The 17,976-nt window shown below is 38.1% G+C and overlaps 1 protein-coding gene across 3 annotated transcripts in view; it reads left to right on the top strand.

Annotated features, from left to right (window-relative positions):
* CUL3 (cullin 3) overlaps positions 1 to 17,976 on the top strand; it is a 112,672-nt gene that overhangs the window by 44,847 nt on the left and 49,849 nt on the right. For all 3 annotated transcript variants that reach the window (NM_001266652.1, XM_077956456.1, XM_015111032.3), the window contains 1 exon segment: positions 5,357 to 5,470. In NM_001266652.1, the coding sequence (NP_001253581.1) occupies positions 5,357 to 5,470 (114 nt within the window).

The following is a 17,976-nucleotide window of genomic DNA, read 5'->3' as shown; positions in this document are numbered from 1 at the left end:
ACCAAAAGTGAATATTAAATGTTAATCAGTGGCATTAAAAAGTCAGGACTCTTCTCACTCATAAGTGGGAGTTGAACATTGAGAACACGTGGACACAGAGGAAAACAACACACACCAGGGCCTGTTTGGGGCTGGGAGGTGAGGGGAGGGAACTTAGAGGATGAGTCAATAGGTGCAGCAAACCACCATGGCACACATAAACCTGTGTAACAAACCTGCACATTCTGCACATGGATCCTGTGTGGTTTTTTTTGTTTGTTTTTTAGAAGAAAAAAGCAGGACTCAGAATTGCATAAGTGCTATTATTACAACAATATAAAAACATGTTCATGTTGAAGAAGTTCTGCAAAGGAAAGAAACAGAAATGGCTAGTGTGGGAACCAGTGGTTTCCTAGTCCTGGATGGTGTATCAGAATCACCTGGGTAGATACTTTAAAATTAGGGTTGTCTTTTGATCTTGGGTGGCCCCCAAATGTTTCTTCTTCTTTCTTCTTTTTTTCTTTCTTCTTCCTCTCTTCTTCCTCCTTCCTCTCCTTTTTTTTTAAAAAAAAATATAAACTTTATAATATATATAAATATATATAAAAATATAAAGTTATTTTTATAAAAAATATAAACTTTGGATTTTAGAGCAGTTTTAGATTTACACCAAAATTGAGTGGAGAGACTGGACACAGTGTAATGCCAGCACCTTGGGAGATGGAGGCGGGTGGATCACTTGAGGTCAGGAGTTCAGGACCAGCCTGGCTAACAAGGTGAAACTGTCTCTCTGCTAAAAATACAAAAATTAGCCAGACGTGGTGGCGCACATCTGTAATCCCATCTACTAGTGAGGCTGAGCCAGGAGAATGACTTGAACCTGGGAAGCAGAGGGTGCAGTGAGCCAGGATTGCGCCACTGGACTCCAGCCTGGGCAACAGAGCGAGACTCCGTCTGGGAAAAAAAAAAGTGATGGACGGAAGATACTAAGATTTCCCACATACACCCCTACCCCAACATATGCACAGCCTCCCCTCATTGTGCACATCCCACACCAGAGTGGCACATTTATTACAGTTGATGAACCTACGTTGACAGGTCATCATCACTCCATAAAGTCCATAGTTTACATGAGGGCTCACTTTTGTAATGAACTCAGTCTATGCGATTAGACATACATTCACTAGTATAGTATTATACAGAATAGTTTCACTGCCCTGCGAATCCTGTGCTCTGCCTACTTATATACCTATTTTTTTTGCTGTCTCCTTAGTTTTGCCTTTTCCGGAATGTCATATAGTTGGATCATACAGTATACACCCTTTTCAGGTTAGCTTCTTTAACTTTGTAATATGCGTTTAAGTTACCTCCATGTCTCTTCATGGCTTAATAGCTCATTTCTTTTTAGTGCTGAGTAATATTCCATTTTCTAAATGCAGTACAATTTATTAATCCATTCATCTGCAGAGGAAGGTCTTGGTTTCTTCCAAGTTTTGGCAATTATGAATAAAGTTGCTTTAAACACTTGTGTGTGGGTTTTTGTGTGGACATAAGTTTTCAACTCATTTAAGAAAATACTCAGGAGTGTGATTGCCAGATTATATGGTAAGAGTGTGTCTACTTTTGTTAGAAACTGCCAAACTGCCTTCCACAGTGACTGTACCATTTTGCATTCCCACTGGCAGTGCATGAGATATTCTGCTGCTGTACGTCCTTGCTAGCATTTGGTGTTGTCAGTGTTTTGGCCATTCTCAAAGGTATGTAATGGTATCAGATTGATGTTTTAATTTGCAGTATCCTAATGACATATGATCTTCTCAAATGCTTACTTGCCATTTGTATATCTTCTTTGGTTTTAAAAATTGAGTTACTTTCTAAGTTTTAAGAATTCTTTATATATTTTGGATAATAGTTCTTTATTAGATTTGTCCTTTGCAAATACTTTCTCCCAGTCTGTGGCTTGTTTTCTCATTCTCTTCTCTGAAGTCTTACTTATTTTTAGAGATAGGGTCTTGCTGTGTTGCCCAGGCTTGCCTCAAACTCCTGGGATCAAACAATCCTACCCACTCAGCCTCGTGAGTAGCTGAGACCACAGATGCACTACTGCATCATACTTAAATCTGTTTGTAAAAGCTCTTGAGTGACTCTGATTCTCTGCCTGATTTGTGATCCACTATTTTGAGCTTTCTCTTTCTTCCTTTGCAATGCTAGTGCCAGGCACAGCCATCAGTTCTCCATCACTCATACTTCATTTCATCTTTTTTGTCACAGCTGGTCCCATCCTGCTCTCAATTTCTCTGGTGTTGCTACTTGTTCTTCCATGTCTCTCCCTTCAAATTTCAACTCTTTATCTGTGTAATTTCATTATAGGTTTTCTTTAATTATCTGTTCATACTTAATCCGTAGGTCGTTTTGGTTCTGGTACCACCTGTAGAGCAGGGTTCCCTCCCATTTGCCTTGCTGGTGCAGAAAGTAGGTAATTGTGTTAGGCCATGAGATTAACAATGTTACCCTGGGAGGGGTATTTCCACCATATTTCCCATGCTTGCTTGCTTTTTCAATTTTTTATAAGATGTTAATAATTTGTAAAATAAAGATCTTTTTTTCACTTAATGTGTAGTTTATGTGCCAACTTAACCATCTTTTTAAAAGCTTATTTTAATCTTCATAATCTTCATCTCATTCCTACCATTTTATTGTGTATGTTTGAGTAAATATCTGTTCACTTTCAACTACTTTTCTACAGAAATGTTAGAGGAAACATTTTTTGTTCATAGTGTAATCTGAGTAAGAAGACCTTGCAGTAGTGTATCTAAGGCATTCATTTTATTTCTTTTAGTCATGAGTTTGTGTGTGTGTGTGCATAATTGAAAAATAAACATAAAATTAGCTCTTAATTGCAGCTATTTTCTGCTAGTAAAATTCACTGTTATTGGTTGGTCAGGATAATTTTTTGAGGTATGATGCAAATAAGGCAGTTATTTATGACACAGTGTACTAGTAGATCACATTTTATTTTGCTGAAAGGCAGGTATAAATATAAATGACAAATATGTAAATACTTAATATATTTTATCATAAAATGTACAAATCAGTGATTTTAAAGAACTTGCCTTATTTTATAACGTTAACTTTTTATTTAATTGGTCAGTGTTTCATTCATTCAACAAATATGCAGGCACATTTTTGTGTTCCAAATTCAGGGTGATTTTAATGTAGTTAACATTTAACTTAATTTTATAATGTAGCAGTATGTAGAAGTTCATGTAAGTCCTTAAGAATAATTAATGGACTTGATAATCTGATGTTTCAAATACTTTTTTTTTTTTTGTATGTAGTATAGATTGCCTTTGCATTGTCATGATTTTAATTTAATTGCTACTCTTTAGTAAAGGAATACAAAGCTTGGTGTAAAATTTTGAAAATAAGCACGTTTTCAACTTGCTGGGTTTTTGTGGGGGAGATTTGCATCTGACAAGTGCTAGATTTAATGAGTTGAAACAAATGATACATTATTCATTTTGTATAAGTATTTCTATTAACTAACGATATAGTTAAAATTTTTGGAATAATTTCTGGATGATGTAACTTGAAGTCATGGAGCTTAGTCTTGTCAACAAAAGATTAAATATATGATAAAATTCTAAATTATGTGGTATAGGCCTAGTGATTTTTATACTGTACATTTAGTAGACTAGATGTATTGTCTCATCATTAAATCTAATAACCTCATTTTCCCCAATATGTAGGAAAAGATTCTGTTTTCCTAGTTTGAACTTGTTCTTCCACAGTGTGTTGTGTGTATTTTCTTTGGCACTTTTAGCCAGTTGTTCATATTAGATCTGATAACAGAATGGTGTTTTATTTATGTGTATTTATAATTGTTTCAGAGGTGTCTATATATCTCAACATACGTTAAGTAGTTGATGTTTCTCAGAAAGCACCATAACTTCAGCATTTTCCTAATCTGAAAAAGTGTAACCACTATTAGAAATTCTCTATGGTAAAGGATATTTGGAGATAAAATAGTATTGTTTAGGCTAGAGTTATTGAGAGTTTTTTGAGCTGGATTATGGAAGGTTGGATTTGAATAACTGTAGAAGTTGGCAGTATAGTCCCAAAGTGTTACAGGAACTTAGGGACAAACACACGACGACTTTGTGATAAAACGAGAACCAGAGTCTGGATTCTGTTTCTGAGTGAAATGGTCTTTCTACTGGGCAGCTAGCATAGCAGGAAGGAGTAGTGGTCAATAACATTTTATCAGGATGGTACTAAGCTTGTGGACTGTGGAAAGGAATTCTTGAAGTCTTGAGTAGTCTTTATCAGGGTTGGATTAGAAAGACATTTCAGACTCAAGGGAACTTTATGTGCAAAAGCAGATATCCTGAAAGTGCTGACGTTGGAGGTGAATCATGGCATTGGAGGGCAGGGATATGAAATAAATGGTATTATATATACCAAGCACTATTCTAGGTGTGGGATATACACATGGAAAAGACAGAAATCCTGCCACCATGGAGACATTTACATTTTAGTGGAAGAAACAATAAACAAATAAATTGTAATATTGTAGGTAATGATGAATACTATGACAGGAAACAAATTGTATGATGAAGAAGTAGAGCTAGGGGTTCTTTGAAATAATTGGTTGGGAAAGACCTCTCCAGAGACAAAATTTGAACAAAATAAAATGAGTGGGACGAGCCATGTGAATTGCAGCAGAAGGAATGGCAGAGCACAGTTGCTGTGTTTAGTAAAGAGGCCATTGTAGCTGAAGTGTGCTAAGTAGTTTATTATAGAGTGTTTACTGAGTACTAAGCACTGTTTTAAGTATATTACTAGTGTTAATTCAATTCTTAAAACAATCCTACAAGAAGAATGCTATTTCACATATAAGGAAACAGGCACAGAGATTAATTTATCCCAGGTCACCCAGTTTGTTAGGGAGCTGGGATTGGAGCCCAGGTAATTGACTCCAAAATCAGTGTTCTTAACCATTATTCAAAGTTGGGGAAGGGAAGGTGTAGTAGGAAATTTAGCAGTAGCATGGAGCCAGTCTTACAGGCCCTTGTAACTTACTATAAGAATATAGGATTTTACTCTGACAATGATGTTAAGTCATTGGAGGGTTGAGAAATACCTAGGAAGTTGATTTATGTTCTGGAGATCAGAAGAGAAGTCTGTACTATACATATACATTTGATACTCATCTGTGTATAGGTTATAGCTTAAAATATTTCTACTAGCCTATAACATTTCTTTGATTTAAAATTAAGGATTCCACTTCATTATTTTATTAAACAGATATGTGCATGCCTATATATATGAGTGTGTGGATGTGTGTGTGCAAACTAATGAACTCTTCTGTTACTAGGTGCGAGAAGATGTACTAAATTCATTGAATAACAACTTTCTTCAAACGCTAAATCAAGCTTGGAATGATCATCAAACAGCTATGGTGATGATTAGAGACATACTAATGTACATGGTAAGTAAAGCTTTTTTAATGTTTTCTTCCTTTAAGCAGTTAAGCATTTGAAGGCTGGGCCTGTAATCCCAGCACTTTGGGAGGCCAAGGTAGGCAGATCATTTAAGGTCAGGAGATTGAGACCAGCCTGGCCAGCCTGGCAAAACCGTGTCTCTACTAAAAATACAAAAATTAGGTGCAGTGGTGGGCACCTGTAATCCCAGCTACTTGGGAGGCTGAGGCAGGAGAATCGCTTGAACCGGGGAGGTGGAGGTTGCAGCGAGGTGAGATCGTGCCACTGCACTCCCACCTGGGCAACAGGGTGAGACTCTGTCTCAAAAAAAAAAGGAAATTAAACATTTGAAAACACAATGATTTTCTGTCTAACTTATAGTACATCTCAGTGTGGAAGGTGGTTTTTGTTTTTTAAATAGTACTTTCTTTGTAAGGGCCAGCCTAAGCCTATGTGAATAAAAATCTTAATTGTTCACATAGTTAGTGAATGCTTAGAATGTGAAACTGAAAGGGAATGATTTAATTTTTTTCTTAGTATTTAGCACTTGTCAGTGAAAAATGTGGAAAAAACCATATTAACATCTCAACAGTTGTTGAATGACAATATGAGAAACAAAAGCTGAATATTCTCTTACAAGTTTTTACATCCTAAATTTTTTTTTTTTTTTTGAGATGGAGCTCACTCTGTCACCCAGGCTGGAGGTGCAGTGGTGCTATCTCTGCTCACTGCAAGCTCCGCCTGCTGGGTTCACACCATTTTCCTGCCTCTGCCTCCCAAGTAGCTGGGACTACAGGCACCCACCACCACGCCCAGCTAATTTTTTTTGTATTTTTTAGTAGAGACAGGGTTTCACCGTGTTAGTCAGGACGGTCTCGATCTCCTGATCTCGTGATCTGTCCGCTTCAGCCTCCCAGAGTGCTGGGATTCAGGTGTGAGCCATCGCACCCAACCCAAATCCTAAATTCTTACATCTTCAGTGAGAGAGGATGTCATATTAATACAAGTATTTTTCCTGATAGTCATACTCTCATAGCTGCCATCTATTTCTCTTAATAGTAAATTATTGCAGTGCACTATTGCAACTAGTCTTGTTTAAGGATATTAGCTTCTCCACGTGTATATTCCATTTTTCACCAGCTGTTGCTGTATTTTATTTTTATCAGTCAAGAAAAAAAATCCTGTTCAGCAAGACCACTTGGAAAACACTGACTTTGATCTAAGCTGTTTAATAACTTTCAGAGAGATTAAATTATCAGTTAAAAAAAATTGGTGTTATAGAATGACTCTAGATTCATTAAGTTTAATTATTGTATCACTCTAAAATTAGCAAGTTAATGACTTGTTTTACTTCAGGGTTTATGTTTGTGTATTGGATATAATTATTTTTTCCCAAGGTTTTGCCTTTTTATATTTTTATTTCTAGTTTTTTTAGTTTTAATGCAGTGATGAGAGCTTGTCCTAGTTTCTTTTATTTGGTAGAATAAAGCAATGTTTGGAAAGAATTTCCAATGTGAACAAACAACTGTAAAGTTTTTTGTTCTGCCCTGTGATTTCAGTCAGGCCTGTTACCCCTGGTTTTGTAAGGGCTTAGTGGCAAAGGGGGTCAGGGAGAGGTCACTTCACTTTTAAGGGATTTGATAAAAGTTATAACATATTATTTAGCTTTTCTGAGCATCATTTTTCTCATCCAGTTATAAATTAACCTTGTGTTATCATTTTGAAGTTAAATGAGATGGTATGAGACAACATGTATCATGATATCTGGCATATAAATTTGAAATAAGTTAGCTTGTTGCTGTTTTCGAAGTTCTAGATATGGTGAGTCTTTAAATTGCATCCTGACTATCTAACATTAAGATAAAAAACCACTTGTAATCTTACAGTTTATTCTGTTGACAAAAGAAGTATTTTAAAATTTTATACACATGCATACTCTGATGTTATTTTTAAAGTCTGTTTTGTTTTAGTCCTCTGCCTCCCTTTTTTTCTTTCTTTTTTCTTCTTCCTCTTTTTTTTTGCTGTGAAATCTCAAATCTTGAATTCCAGGTCTACATGTGGTCAAGAAGTTAATTATTTCATGCTTCAGGTTCCTTGTCTATAAAATGAAAATAATATGGGGTAGAGTAGTCACGAGGATTAAGCAGAACTATTCATGTAAAGCACTTGTAGGGCTTGGCCCATAGTAACATGCTCATTAGAGATTAACTGGTATTATTTCTTGTCCCTTCATCTTTTCATCAAACCCGTTTGGTTGTACCACAGTGCTGCATGAACTGAAAATTCATACAGGGTAGATTGATGCCACTGTTTGTCGCATCAAAGACCTGTGGTCAACCCTTCACACTGCCCAGCAGTTTCACTCTTTTTCGTTAGTCAGCTTGCTCCAGCAGTTATTTCTCTTCAGACCTCCAGCTCTGCCTTGGGTTCTCTCCCTTGTAGTAAATGATATTGCCTTCTACTTCTCAGAGAAAAGAGAAAGCATCAGGTAGGAACTATGCTTATTTTTTGCCACTAAATCTAGAACTTTACTTGTATTTTCTCCTCTTTTATGTTTTTCTTTTTCCCTCTCTTAGTAGAGGGTGGTGTCCTCTTCTGTCAGAGGCCATGTCTCAACCTGTGCTATAGGTCAATCCCCTTCTACCTTGTCATGAACCTTAAGTATTTTAGGGTTCTGCCTTTCATATTGGATCTTAACCAACATTAAACATGTTCAGGCCACTCACTCAATCCTCAGAATATAATTCCATTAAATTCTCTGGTGAACCCCTGCGCTGTCTCCCGGGATCTCTCATCTGTCATTCATAGCTAAATGTGTCATAAGAAATGTTGACATTTGCCATCTTCCTTTTCTGATCTTTCATACACTTTGAATACATTATAGTTAAGCTTCTATCTCAACTATCATGTTTGGTTTTGCCCTTACTAGTATCACCATGGTATCTGTGCATGTCAGAATACGAAGAGACTGCTAATCCCCATTCTCCTTGATTTTTTTTTTTTTAAAGCAGCATTTGTCATAGTTGGTCATTCCTTCCTTCTTCTAACATGTTTCCTTGATTTCTGTAACAAAGAACTCTCTTTGTATGCCTCCTACCTGCCTTTTTACTGTTTTTAGCCTCTCCTCCTCCAACTACTACTAACTGCCCCCACCATCTCCCCTTAAATAGAGGCATTCTTGAGATTTAGTCCTAGATGTTCTTCTCATGGTATGCGCACTCTTCACCTTCGGGAGCTTCATGTGCTTCTGTGCAGATGATTCCCAAATTATGTTTCTAGCTTCGTTTTCTGAGATTCAGACTCATATATTCATTTGTCTAGTTAATGGAGCCTTCATTCTCTGAAGTACTTCAAACTTGGCACGTCCAAATGAGCTCATAATCACTGTCATTCAGTTGTTCATACTGAAACCTGAGAATTATTCTTTTTTATTTTTTTTATTTTTTGAGACAGTCTTGCTCTTTCGCCCAGGTTGGAGTGCAGTGGCGCTGTCTCGGCTCACTGCAAGCTTTGCCTCCCGGGTTCACACCATTCTCCTGCCTCAGCCTCCCAAAGTGCTGGGATTACAGGCGTGAGCCACCGCGCCCGGCTATATTCTTGTAAGTTTCTTCTTTCTCCCTACATTATCTGTTGCTAGACTCTGCCATTTTCTCTTTATTGTCTATTATTCAACATCAAACCACCTTCATTTCTTTCTTGAAATATTCAGTGTTGCTAGTCTTACAGTGTTCACTGGGCTTTTCTCTGTTTTCCATATTGCTCCCAGGATTACTATTTTAAAGCCTAATCTGATCATGTTACTGCCCTGTTGAAATCCTTACCTCTCATCTTGGAATTCTTTTACATGTTTTCTGTCTGGAAATGTTTCTAGAATTTTTTTTTTCCCCCTTAATGTCACTTGCTCTACTTACCCTTTATGTCTTACCTTATATTTCTGGTAAGCTTTCCCTGACCCACGTACTCCCAGCTGGCTGCAGTTGCTCTCATTGTACCTAGTACTATTCCGTTGCAACATTTATCACAGTCATTAACGACCCAACTGCTCAGTGTGTAGTTTGCCCACTAGACTGTATGAGGATGGAAACAATGTTTGTGTCACTATTACCTCTTTAATACCTACCACAGCTCCTTGTACAAACTAGGCACTTACATATGTGTTTAATGAATTGGTGCAGATGTTATATAGTATTTTTTTTTAAAATAAACTACACTTTTTAAAAATGCTTATTAAAAATAGCTATTTTAGGCCAGGCACAGTGGCTCACACCTGTAATCCCAGCACCTGGGGAGGCCTAGGTGGGTGGATTACTTGAGGCCAGGAGTTTGAGACCAGCCTGTCCAATGTGGTGAAAGCTCGTCTCTACTAAAAACACAAAAAATGTGCCAGGTGTGGTGGTGCATGCCTATGATCCCAGCTACTCGGAGGCTGAGGCAGGAGAATCGCTTGAACTTGGGAGGCAGAGGTTGCAGGAAGCCAAGATCATGCCACTGCACTCCAGCCTAGGTGACAGAGTAAGACTCTGATGCAAAAAAAAAAAAAAAAAGGCTATTTTAGATTCAAAAAGAAAGTGTTGATACCTTCATGTTCTACAAGATAAATTTTTAAAATTTTTCATATCCTTCATTTACTTATATTGCCTTTTTATGTGTAGTGTTCTAGGGTTAATTAAAATGTACTTAAAAGTACACTTTTATGTTTTTAATTTTTTTGAGACAGGGTTTTGCTCTGTCGCTCAGGCTGGAGTCCAGTGGCACAATCTCAGCTCACTGCAACCTCCGCCTCCTGGGTTGAAGCGATCCTCCTGCCTCAGCCTTCTGAGTAATTGGGACTACAGGTGCGCACCACCACACCTGGCCAATTTTTGTATTTTTGGTAGAGATGGGGTTTCACCATGTTGGCCAGGCTGGTCTCGAACTCCTGGGCTCAAGTGATCCACCTGCCTTGGCCTCCCAAAGTGTTGGAATTACAGGCGTGAGCCACTGTGCCCAACCAAAAGTACATTTTAAAATTAAGGTAAAATTTAATATACGTTGAAATGAATTAAACTGTACGAAATGATTTTTGACAAACATATGCACCTAACCAATACCTCATTTAAGATAAAATAGGTTTTTAATTTTTCAAAAATCAAAAAAGTTTTCTGTGGACATCTCCACTTTTTTTTCCTTTTTTTTTTCCGTAAGACTTTACCCTCAACCTAGACTCTTAGGTCATATTACCAAGTATGCAGGTTTCTTGTGATTACTGGCTCTAACTATTGGGATTTTAGATCTTAGGCCCAGAGCAGAAGGAGAGAAGAAACTTCGTTGTCTGCCCACCCACTACCTACTCAGCTAGCTGACTTTTTTTTTTTTTTTTTTTTTTTGAGATGGAGTCTCACTCTGTCACCCAGGCTGCAGTGCAGTGGCACGATGATCTTGGCTCACTGCAAGCTCCGCCTCCCAGGTTCACTCCATTTTCCTGCCTCAGCCTCCCGAGTAGCTGGGACTACAGGCACCCGCCACCACACCTGGCTAATTGTTTGTATTTTTAGTAGAGATGGGGTTTCACCGTGTTTGCCAGGATGATCTCCATCTCATGACTTCGTGATCCGCCTGCCTCAGCCTTCCAAAGTGCTGGGATTACAGGCGTGAGCCACCGTGCCCGGCCTAGCTGACTTTTACTCTGACAAAGAGGTGTCTGTGTCTAAAATGTTATGCATGATACTCTGGGACACACTGCCTCTTGAAAATGTCAATAAAGTCACAGGTTACGTGGTGGAGATATGCATTGTTCAAAATTTGCCCCACATAACTTTGTTGTTTGGCAGGTTTGGTGTTGCAAAAAGTCAGGTCTACATGTCTCTTGATGGAACATGTGGCCTCTAGTTTCTGCCACTCCACCCCTTCCTAATGTTTGAGACTTGCATTACCTGTTTGGCTCCTGAGTTGTAATCCCTGCTTTACTTATATTTGTTAATTTGATTCATTCTTTTTTTTTTTTCCTTTTATTTTTGAGACGGAGTCTCGGAGAGCAGTGGCTGGATCTCGGCTCACTGCAAGCTCTGCCTCCCAGATTCATGCCATTCTCCTGCCTCAGCCTCCCAAGTAGCTGGGACTACACGCGCCTGCCACCACGCCCAGCTAATTTTTTTTTTTTTTTTTTTGTATTTTTAGTAGAGACGGGGTTTCACCGTGTTAGCCAGGATGGTCTCAATCTCCTGACCTCGTGATCTGCCCGCCTCGGCCTCCCAAAGTGCTGGGATTACAGGCATGAGCCACCGCGCCCGGCCGATTCATTCTTTTGTTAAAGAAGTAACTCCGTGTTTAGCTTATAAGATAGTTTGGGACTGGTTAATATGTTTCACTTTCATTTTAATTATTCAAATGATTAATGATTGGGAAAAGATTTGATGTTACAGAAAGTCTGTTATATACATTGTTACAGCCTGAATTATTGATATAATCCATAAGTATTTATTAATATTTGGTTCATTTTTCTCTTTCAAGCTATGAAAATGAATATAATATTAAGGAAAATTATAGATAGTATCCCATAGGCTACTCAGGCAATTACAATTAATGTCAAAGGGAAAAAATCATTTTCTATCTTGATCTTCTATTAAGAAGGCTAATAGAAGAATTGCTACACAAAACTTTATGGAGAATTTCAAAGGTATTTTTCTGTTTCTTCTTGAATTTGTCTATATTTCTAATCATTTTCACAAACAGCAAAGGTAGAGTAGTATTGCAAATTATTCTGAATGGAGATTAGAGGGAATAAATTCAAAGGAATGGGGAGAGAGTAACCCAAGAAAGGAGGGTCACTGCTTCTTTGAGCTATTTGGAAAGTTGTCAAAGATGGGTAAAGAGATGAAGTGGAGTGTAACAATAAATTTATGAAAAGGAGAGAAGCTGAGGAACTCTCTTGGTATTCTAGTCTCCTTAGTAAGGTAGAAGGTAGGACCATCAGTTTAGGGTGACAGAAGCATATGAGTTGTGAGCCCTTAAGGAGTGTGGTAGGCTGCCCCCCAGCCCCCCAATCCCAAAATATGTCCATGACTAATCTTTGAAACCTGGGCATGTTAGCTTTATATGGCAAAAGGAACTTTGCACATGTGATTATGTTATGGATTTTTACATGAGATTATCCCAGGCTGTTCCCCTGGACGTGATGTAATCATACTGGTTCTTACCAGAGAGATGAAAGAGTCAGTCAGGGAAAAAGGGTGATATGATTGTAGAAACAGAGACTGGAGTGATGCACTTTGAAACTGGAGGAGGGGGCACCAGCCAAAGAAGACAGATGACCACTAGAAAAGCAAGGAAATGGATGCTCCCTGAGAGCCTCCAGAAGGAGCCAGCGCTGCCAACATCTTTGCGTTAGCCCACTGAAACTGATTTCAGTTTTCTGAATTCTAGAATATAAGAGAATAGATAAACCACAAATTTGTGGTAATTTTTACAGCAACAATAAGAAACTAATACAAGGAAAAAAATGGAATGCTCACTGTGCTGTGATCAACTAAGTGTAAATAAATGGATTATCTATAGTTGTGAGGGGCTGATTTAGGTGAGTTGGCACAAATTTTGTATAGTGGAGCCAGTTAGAGTTTGTACTTTTTCCAGGGTACTTCGCAGTCTCAGAGAAGAGTGTTCAAAATAAGGAAAACTCACTGATAGAATTTTCCCTCTTGGGTGTTGGGGAGAATTCTAAGATAGCGTTTTTGAAATGGTTGCTGTGGGTCCTTGCTGTTAAAGGAAGGACGTGAATCTCATATGGTCCAGGAAATAGAAGTATTACATATTTGGAATCAGTAGACCTGGAGATCTAGTGAGAATGAGAAGCAGGATCTTTCAAGTGTAACAGAGTAGGAGAGGTGGGAAGAAAAAGATGATCTTCAATGCCAGAGTTACTTGATGTCTTCTAATGATGAGGTTCAAGATTTGCTTATATCAACGTGTGGCTGAAGGGAATCTTGATAAAATGGAAGATTGAAATTTAGGCATCTGTAAGGAGTGTGTCAGATTGCTCGTTAGTGCAAATGTTGTGGTTACCAAAGGTAATAGGTGGCAAGGAGCAGAGTTGAGATGAATACTATAAGCTATTTGCTAAAGCTACCATGGAGAATTTGTGTGCCTTTGTGGAGGCCAGAAGATAGGATGAGAACATAGAGATGATGGAGTCTGTGGGTCTGTGTTTTCTCCTTAGATTTTGATGATTTTAGCTCTTTAAAAAGTTTGTTCACAGTATTCTAGGTTGCACATTTAGAGAATTTTGAAAATAACTGTATTCTGGAAAAGCACAGATAGATTAAGAATTTTCCTGGCACCTTCTCTGCTTTCAGAATGATGTACTAGAAGAAAACAGGATACAGTGACTTTTCGGCTACACCTCTTCAACATTTTGTCTGACTTGACTTTGCTTTTGTAAGAAAGGTCTTTTTAAGACAGGCTTTCCCCATTCGTGCTCTAATTTTTATAGCTATGACTGACCGGTGTCCGATATCCTGGCATCTTTTTATAGTTTTGTCAGAAGCCAAGTACTAGGCCTTATGTCTGGGAAACCAGGGCATCATGAAATACTGTGAAGGTTAATAATGTGCCTGATAATAAGAGTTTCTTCCTTCCTTAAATTCCTGCTTCTTTTTTGTTTTATTTAATTTTTCTTGCTATTTAAAAATGTTATTTAATATTTTTCAGCTCCTATCTGAAACAGATTAATAGAAAAGTAGAACAGTAAACTTTTTTTTTTTTTTTGAGACTGAGCCTTGCTCTGTTGCCCAGGCTGTGCCTTGTGAACTGTTTTTCTGAGTGTATGCAGTGATGATTTTAGCAGTCCATGCCATTAAGTTTAGGAAGGCAAGTATTTGGTGTTTATTACTGCCTAACATGAAGTGTAGACCCTGTGGTAAGTAATAGAGCACATTATTTCTTTTCTTTTTTTTTTTTTTTTAAGATGGAGTCTCCCTCTGTCGCCCAGGCTGGAGTGCAGTGGCGCAATCTTAGCTCACTGCAGCCTCCGCCTCCCTGGTTCAAGCGGTTCTCCTGCCTCAGCCTTCCAAATAGCTGGGATTACAGGCACCCACCACCACATCCAGCTAATTTTTTTTTTTTTTTTTTTTTTTTTTTTTGAGACGGAGTCTCGCTCTGTCACCCAGGCTAGAGTGCAGTGGCCGGATCTCAGCTCACTGCAAGCTCCGCCTCCCGGGTTCCCGCCATTCTCCTGCCTCAGCCTCCCGAGTAGCTGGGACTATAGGCGCCCGCCACCTCGCCCGGCTAGTTTTTTGTATTTTTTAGTAGAGACGGGGTTTCACCATATTGGCCATACTGGTCTTGAACTCTCGACCTCAGGTGATCCACTCGCCTCGGCCTTCCAAAGTGCTGGAATTACAGGTGTGAGCCACAGCACCCAGCCCATTAATACATCACATCTTGATAGAGTAAAGAGAATGAACTTTTGTACATAAAGTGGACTCTGACAATGTGCATAGGAAGTTTGGAGTAGTGAGAAAAATGTTTAATGTGAATTAAGAAACTAGTTCCTGCTTTGTCATTAATTTGCTTAAGTTATTTACCCTCTCAAGAGTCTTGCTTCCTTATCTGTAAAATTATTGGACAAGAGCTCTGATTCTTATCTTTTGGGAGAATGATCATATTTCGTGAACTGTCTTCTGGAAGAGGCAGGCATATGTGCATCCACATACTACAGAACACATACTTTGTGCAGTTTCAAGGGGTTTATGGGTGCCTGAAAGCCTGTCTAAGGAATCTGTAAGGATATGTTGATTAGATTATTTTAAATGTTAGAGCGCTTTTAGCTCTAAAGTTTTATACCATCTTAAAACTGAAAGTGAACAGCTAGATGTGGTGCCTGAGGAATTACAATAATGAAGGAAGAAAACAGGAGATGTGGGTAGATTAAGTTGATCACAGTTTCTTTAGGAACTCTTCGAGTGGGTTAATGTAAGCCTTCCTTGGCTATAGTCTCCCCAGTACTGCTACTCAAAAGAGCAAATAATACTGTCACCTTTGGTGCGTGCCAGGCACTGTTTAAGCAATTTATGTAGATTGATTTATTTAATCCTAACAATATTATTTTATTATTATTTTTGTTATTTTTAAGCAGTACTTTGGGAGATCAATAAAACAAAAAAAATGTATTGTGTTTCTTTGAAAGTAAATGTTTTTCCGAATACATAACAAATATCATTTATTACATACCTGTGTCACTGTGCCACGTTTTAAATACTTGACCTTAAAGTTGAATGTTTTCTCCATTTTTGTGAATGAAAAACTGAGGTTAGAAAGATTAAGAACTGAGGTTAGAGAGACTAACCTGTCAAAATCATATATTTGCTAAATAACTGGAGTAGAACATTGGGTTTAAGCCTTTGAATTTGCAGTGTTTGTGATTGAAATTTGAATTTAAAATTTGATTCTAAAGCTCATCGTCTTCACTACTGTGCTGTATCAATTGCCTCAGTGCAAAAGAATTACATTAATTGACTCTGTTTAATAGAGTTTATGATAAACCCAGAGTTTTAACATATATCACTTGTTCCATATATTGAAGCATTTAGTTTGTTTACATTTAAAATAATTATTGATACATTTGGGTTTAAATTTACTGTCCTATTTTTTTCTCTCATCTGTTCTTCCTTTTCTCAGCGTTTTTTTTTTTTTTGCTTTCTTTAGATTAATAAGTGTATTTTATTATCCCCACCCCCCATTAGCTTATTATTTACATGTTGTTGTTATTTTAGTAGTTACCGTAGAGATTATATGCATTATATTAGTTTTTTGTTTTGTTTCTTACCACTTTCTGGGTAGGGTAAAGGTCTTAGAACATTTTGACTTCTTGGGGTTTTTTCTTTGGTTTTTATACTTTTGATCCTGGGTTGTTTTTGTTGTGTTTTGTAGGGGAAAGGGTCAAGCATGGTATTTTAAAATTTGAATTCCAGTATTGTGTATAAAAAATTGTGGAGGCCCTGGATGATATCTTCCTCCAAAGTAAATTTAATTTTGTTTTGGCAGGCAGGTAAAGTAGAGTCAGATCACCATGATCTAGTTGAGGCTAGCTTTTAGGCTTTGTTAGTGTTGATCTGTTAACAGTTTGCCTTTATTTCCAGGACATACCTATTCACAGAGCATAGTTCCTCTGGGGTCTGAACTGAAAGAAAGCCTGAAGTGTTTGCCAGGTTGCCTTCTGAATTAATGTTCCTAGAATTCTAACAGTTGTCTCTTCAGCACAGATCTTCAGCCTGGATTCTTGGTGTCATCACCCTCGCTTGGGGTGCTGTATCAGTAAACATCTCAGTGAAAAATTTCTTGCAGAAATGGTGGCTCTTTGTATTTCTCTCCTCTTCAGAACCTTGACCCTCTTAAGTCCTAGCTGCTTGGTAACCAACCCCACTTTTGTCTTTCTGGTTGGGCTCTTATTTCCAGTCCTCCAAATACAGCAGATGACGGAAGGGAACCAGTGAAGGCTGGTGGTATGGGGCTCCTCTCAGTATGTTTGCCTTTTCTCCGGAATCTTGGCCCCATAAGTCTGGGTTGCCTTTGTTACTCTTGATGCTTTTAAACACGGCGGATTTTTGGTTTGTTTTTTTAATTGTGGTCAGATACATATAAAATTTACCATCTTATCCTTAAGTGTGCAGTTCAGAGCTATTAAGTGTATGTTCACATTGTTGTACAGCTGTCACCACCATCCTCTCCAGAATTCTTTTCATCTTGCAAAAACTGAAATTCTGTACCCACGAAACAGTAACTTTACATTTCCCTCCCCCGCCCAAGCCTCTGCCAGCTACCATTCTACCTTCTCTGTTTATGATTTGATCACTTATTACCTCATGTACGTGGAATCATAAGATGTTTGTCCATTTGTGACTGGCATCTTTCACTTAGCATGTCCTTAAGGTTCATCTGCATTACGGCTTATGTGAGAGTTTACTTTCTTTCTAAGGCTACATAATACTGCATTGTATGTGTAGACCACATTTTGTTTATCTGTTCATCTGTTGATGGACACGAGTTGTTTTCACCTTTTGGCTACTGTGAATAATATTGCTATGAACACGGATGTACAAATACCTCTTCAAGACTGTGCTTTCATTTCTTTTGGGTGTATACCCAGAAGTGGAATTAGTGGGTCCTATGTTAATTGTTTTTTTAATTTTTGAGGAACTGATACGTTGCTTTCCACAGCAGTTATACCATCTTAGGTTCCCACCAACAGTGCACAAGAGCTCTAATTTCTCCACATCCTTGTCAAAACTTGTTATTTTGTTATTTTGTGGGGTGTGTGTGTGTGTGTGTGTGTGTTTTGATAGTAACTCTTCTAATGGGTATGAGGTAGTAGCTTTTTATTTTCATCCAGCTTTTGTAGTTGTTCTTCCTTCCAGGGGAGTTGGTCTTACAAAAGCTTTTCTTTCAGTGCTAAAGGTGGAATAACGTTTTGAGGTAGATGTTATTTTACAGATGAGGCAACTGAGACAGATGCTAAGGTCACATCTAGTAAATGGCAGAGACA

Source organism: Macaca mulatta, chromosome 12, assembly GCF_049350105.2.
Source record: "Macaca mulatta isolate MMU2019108-1 chromosome 12, T2T-MMU8v2.0, whole genome shotgun sequence".
NCBI classification, from domain to species: domain Eukaryota; kingdom Metazoa; phylum Chordata; class Mammalia; order Primates; family Cercopithecidae; genus Macaca; species Macaca mulatta.
This window is presented reverse-complemented; position numbering and strand designations above follow the sequence as displayed.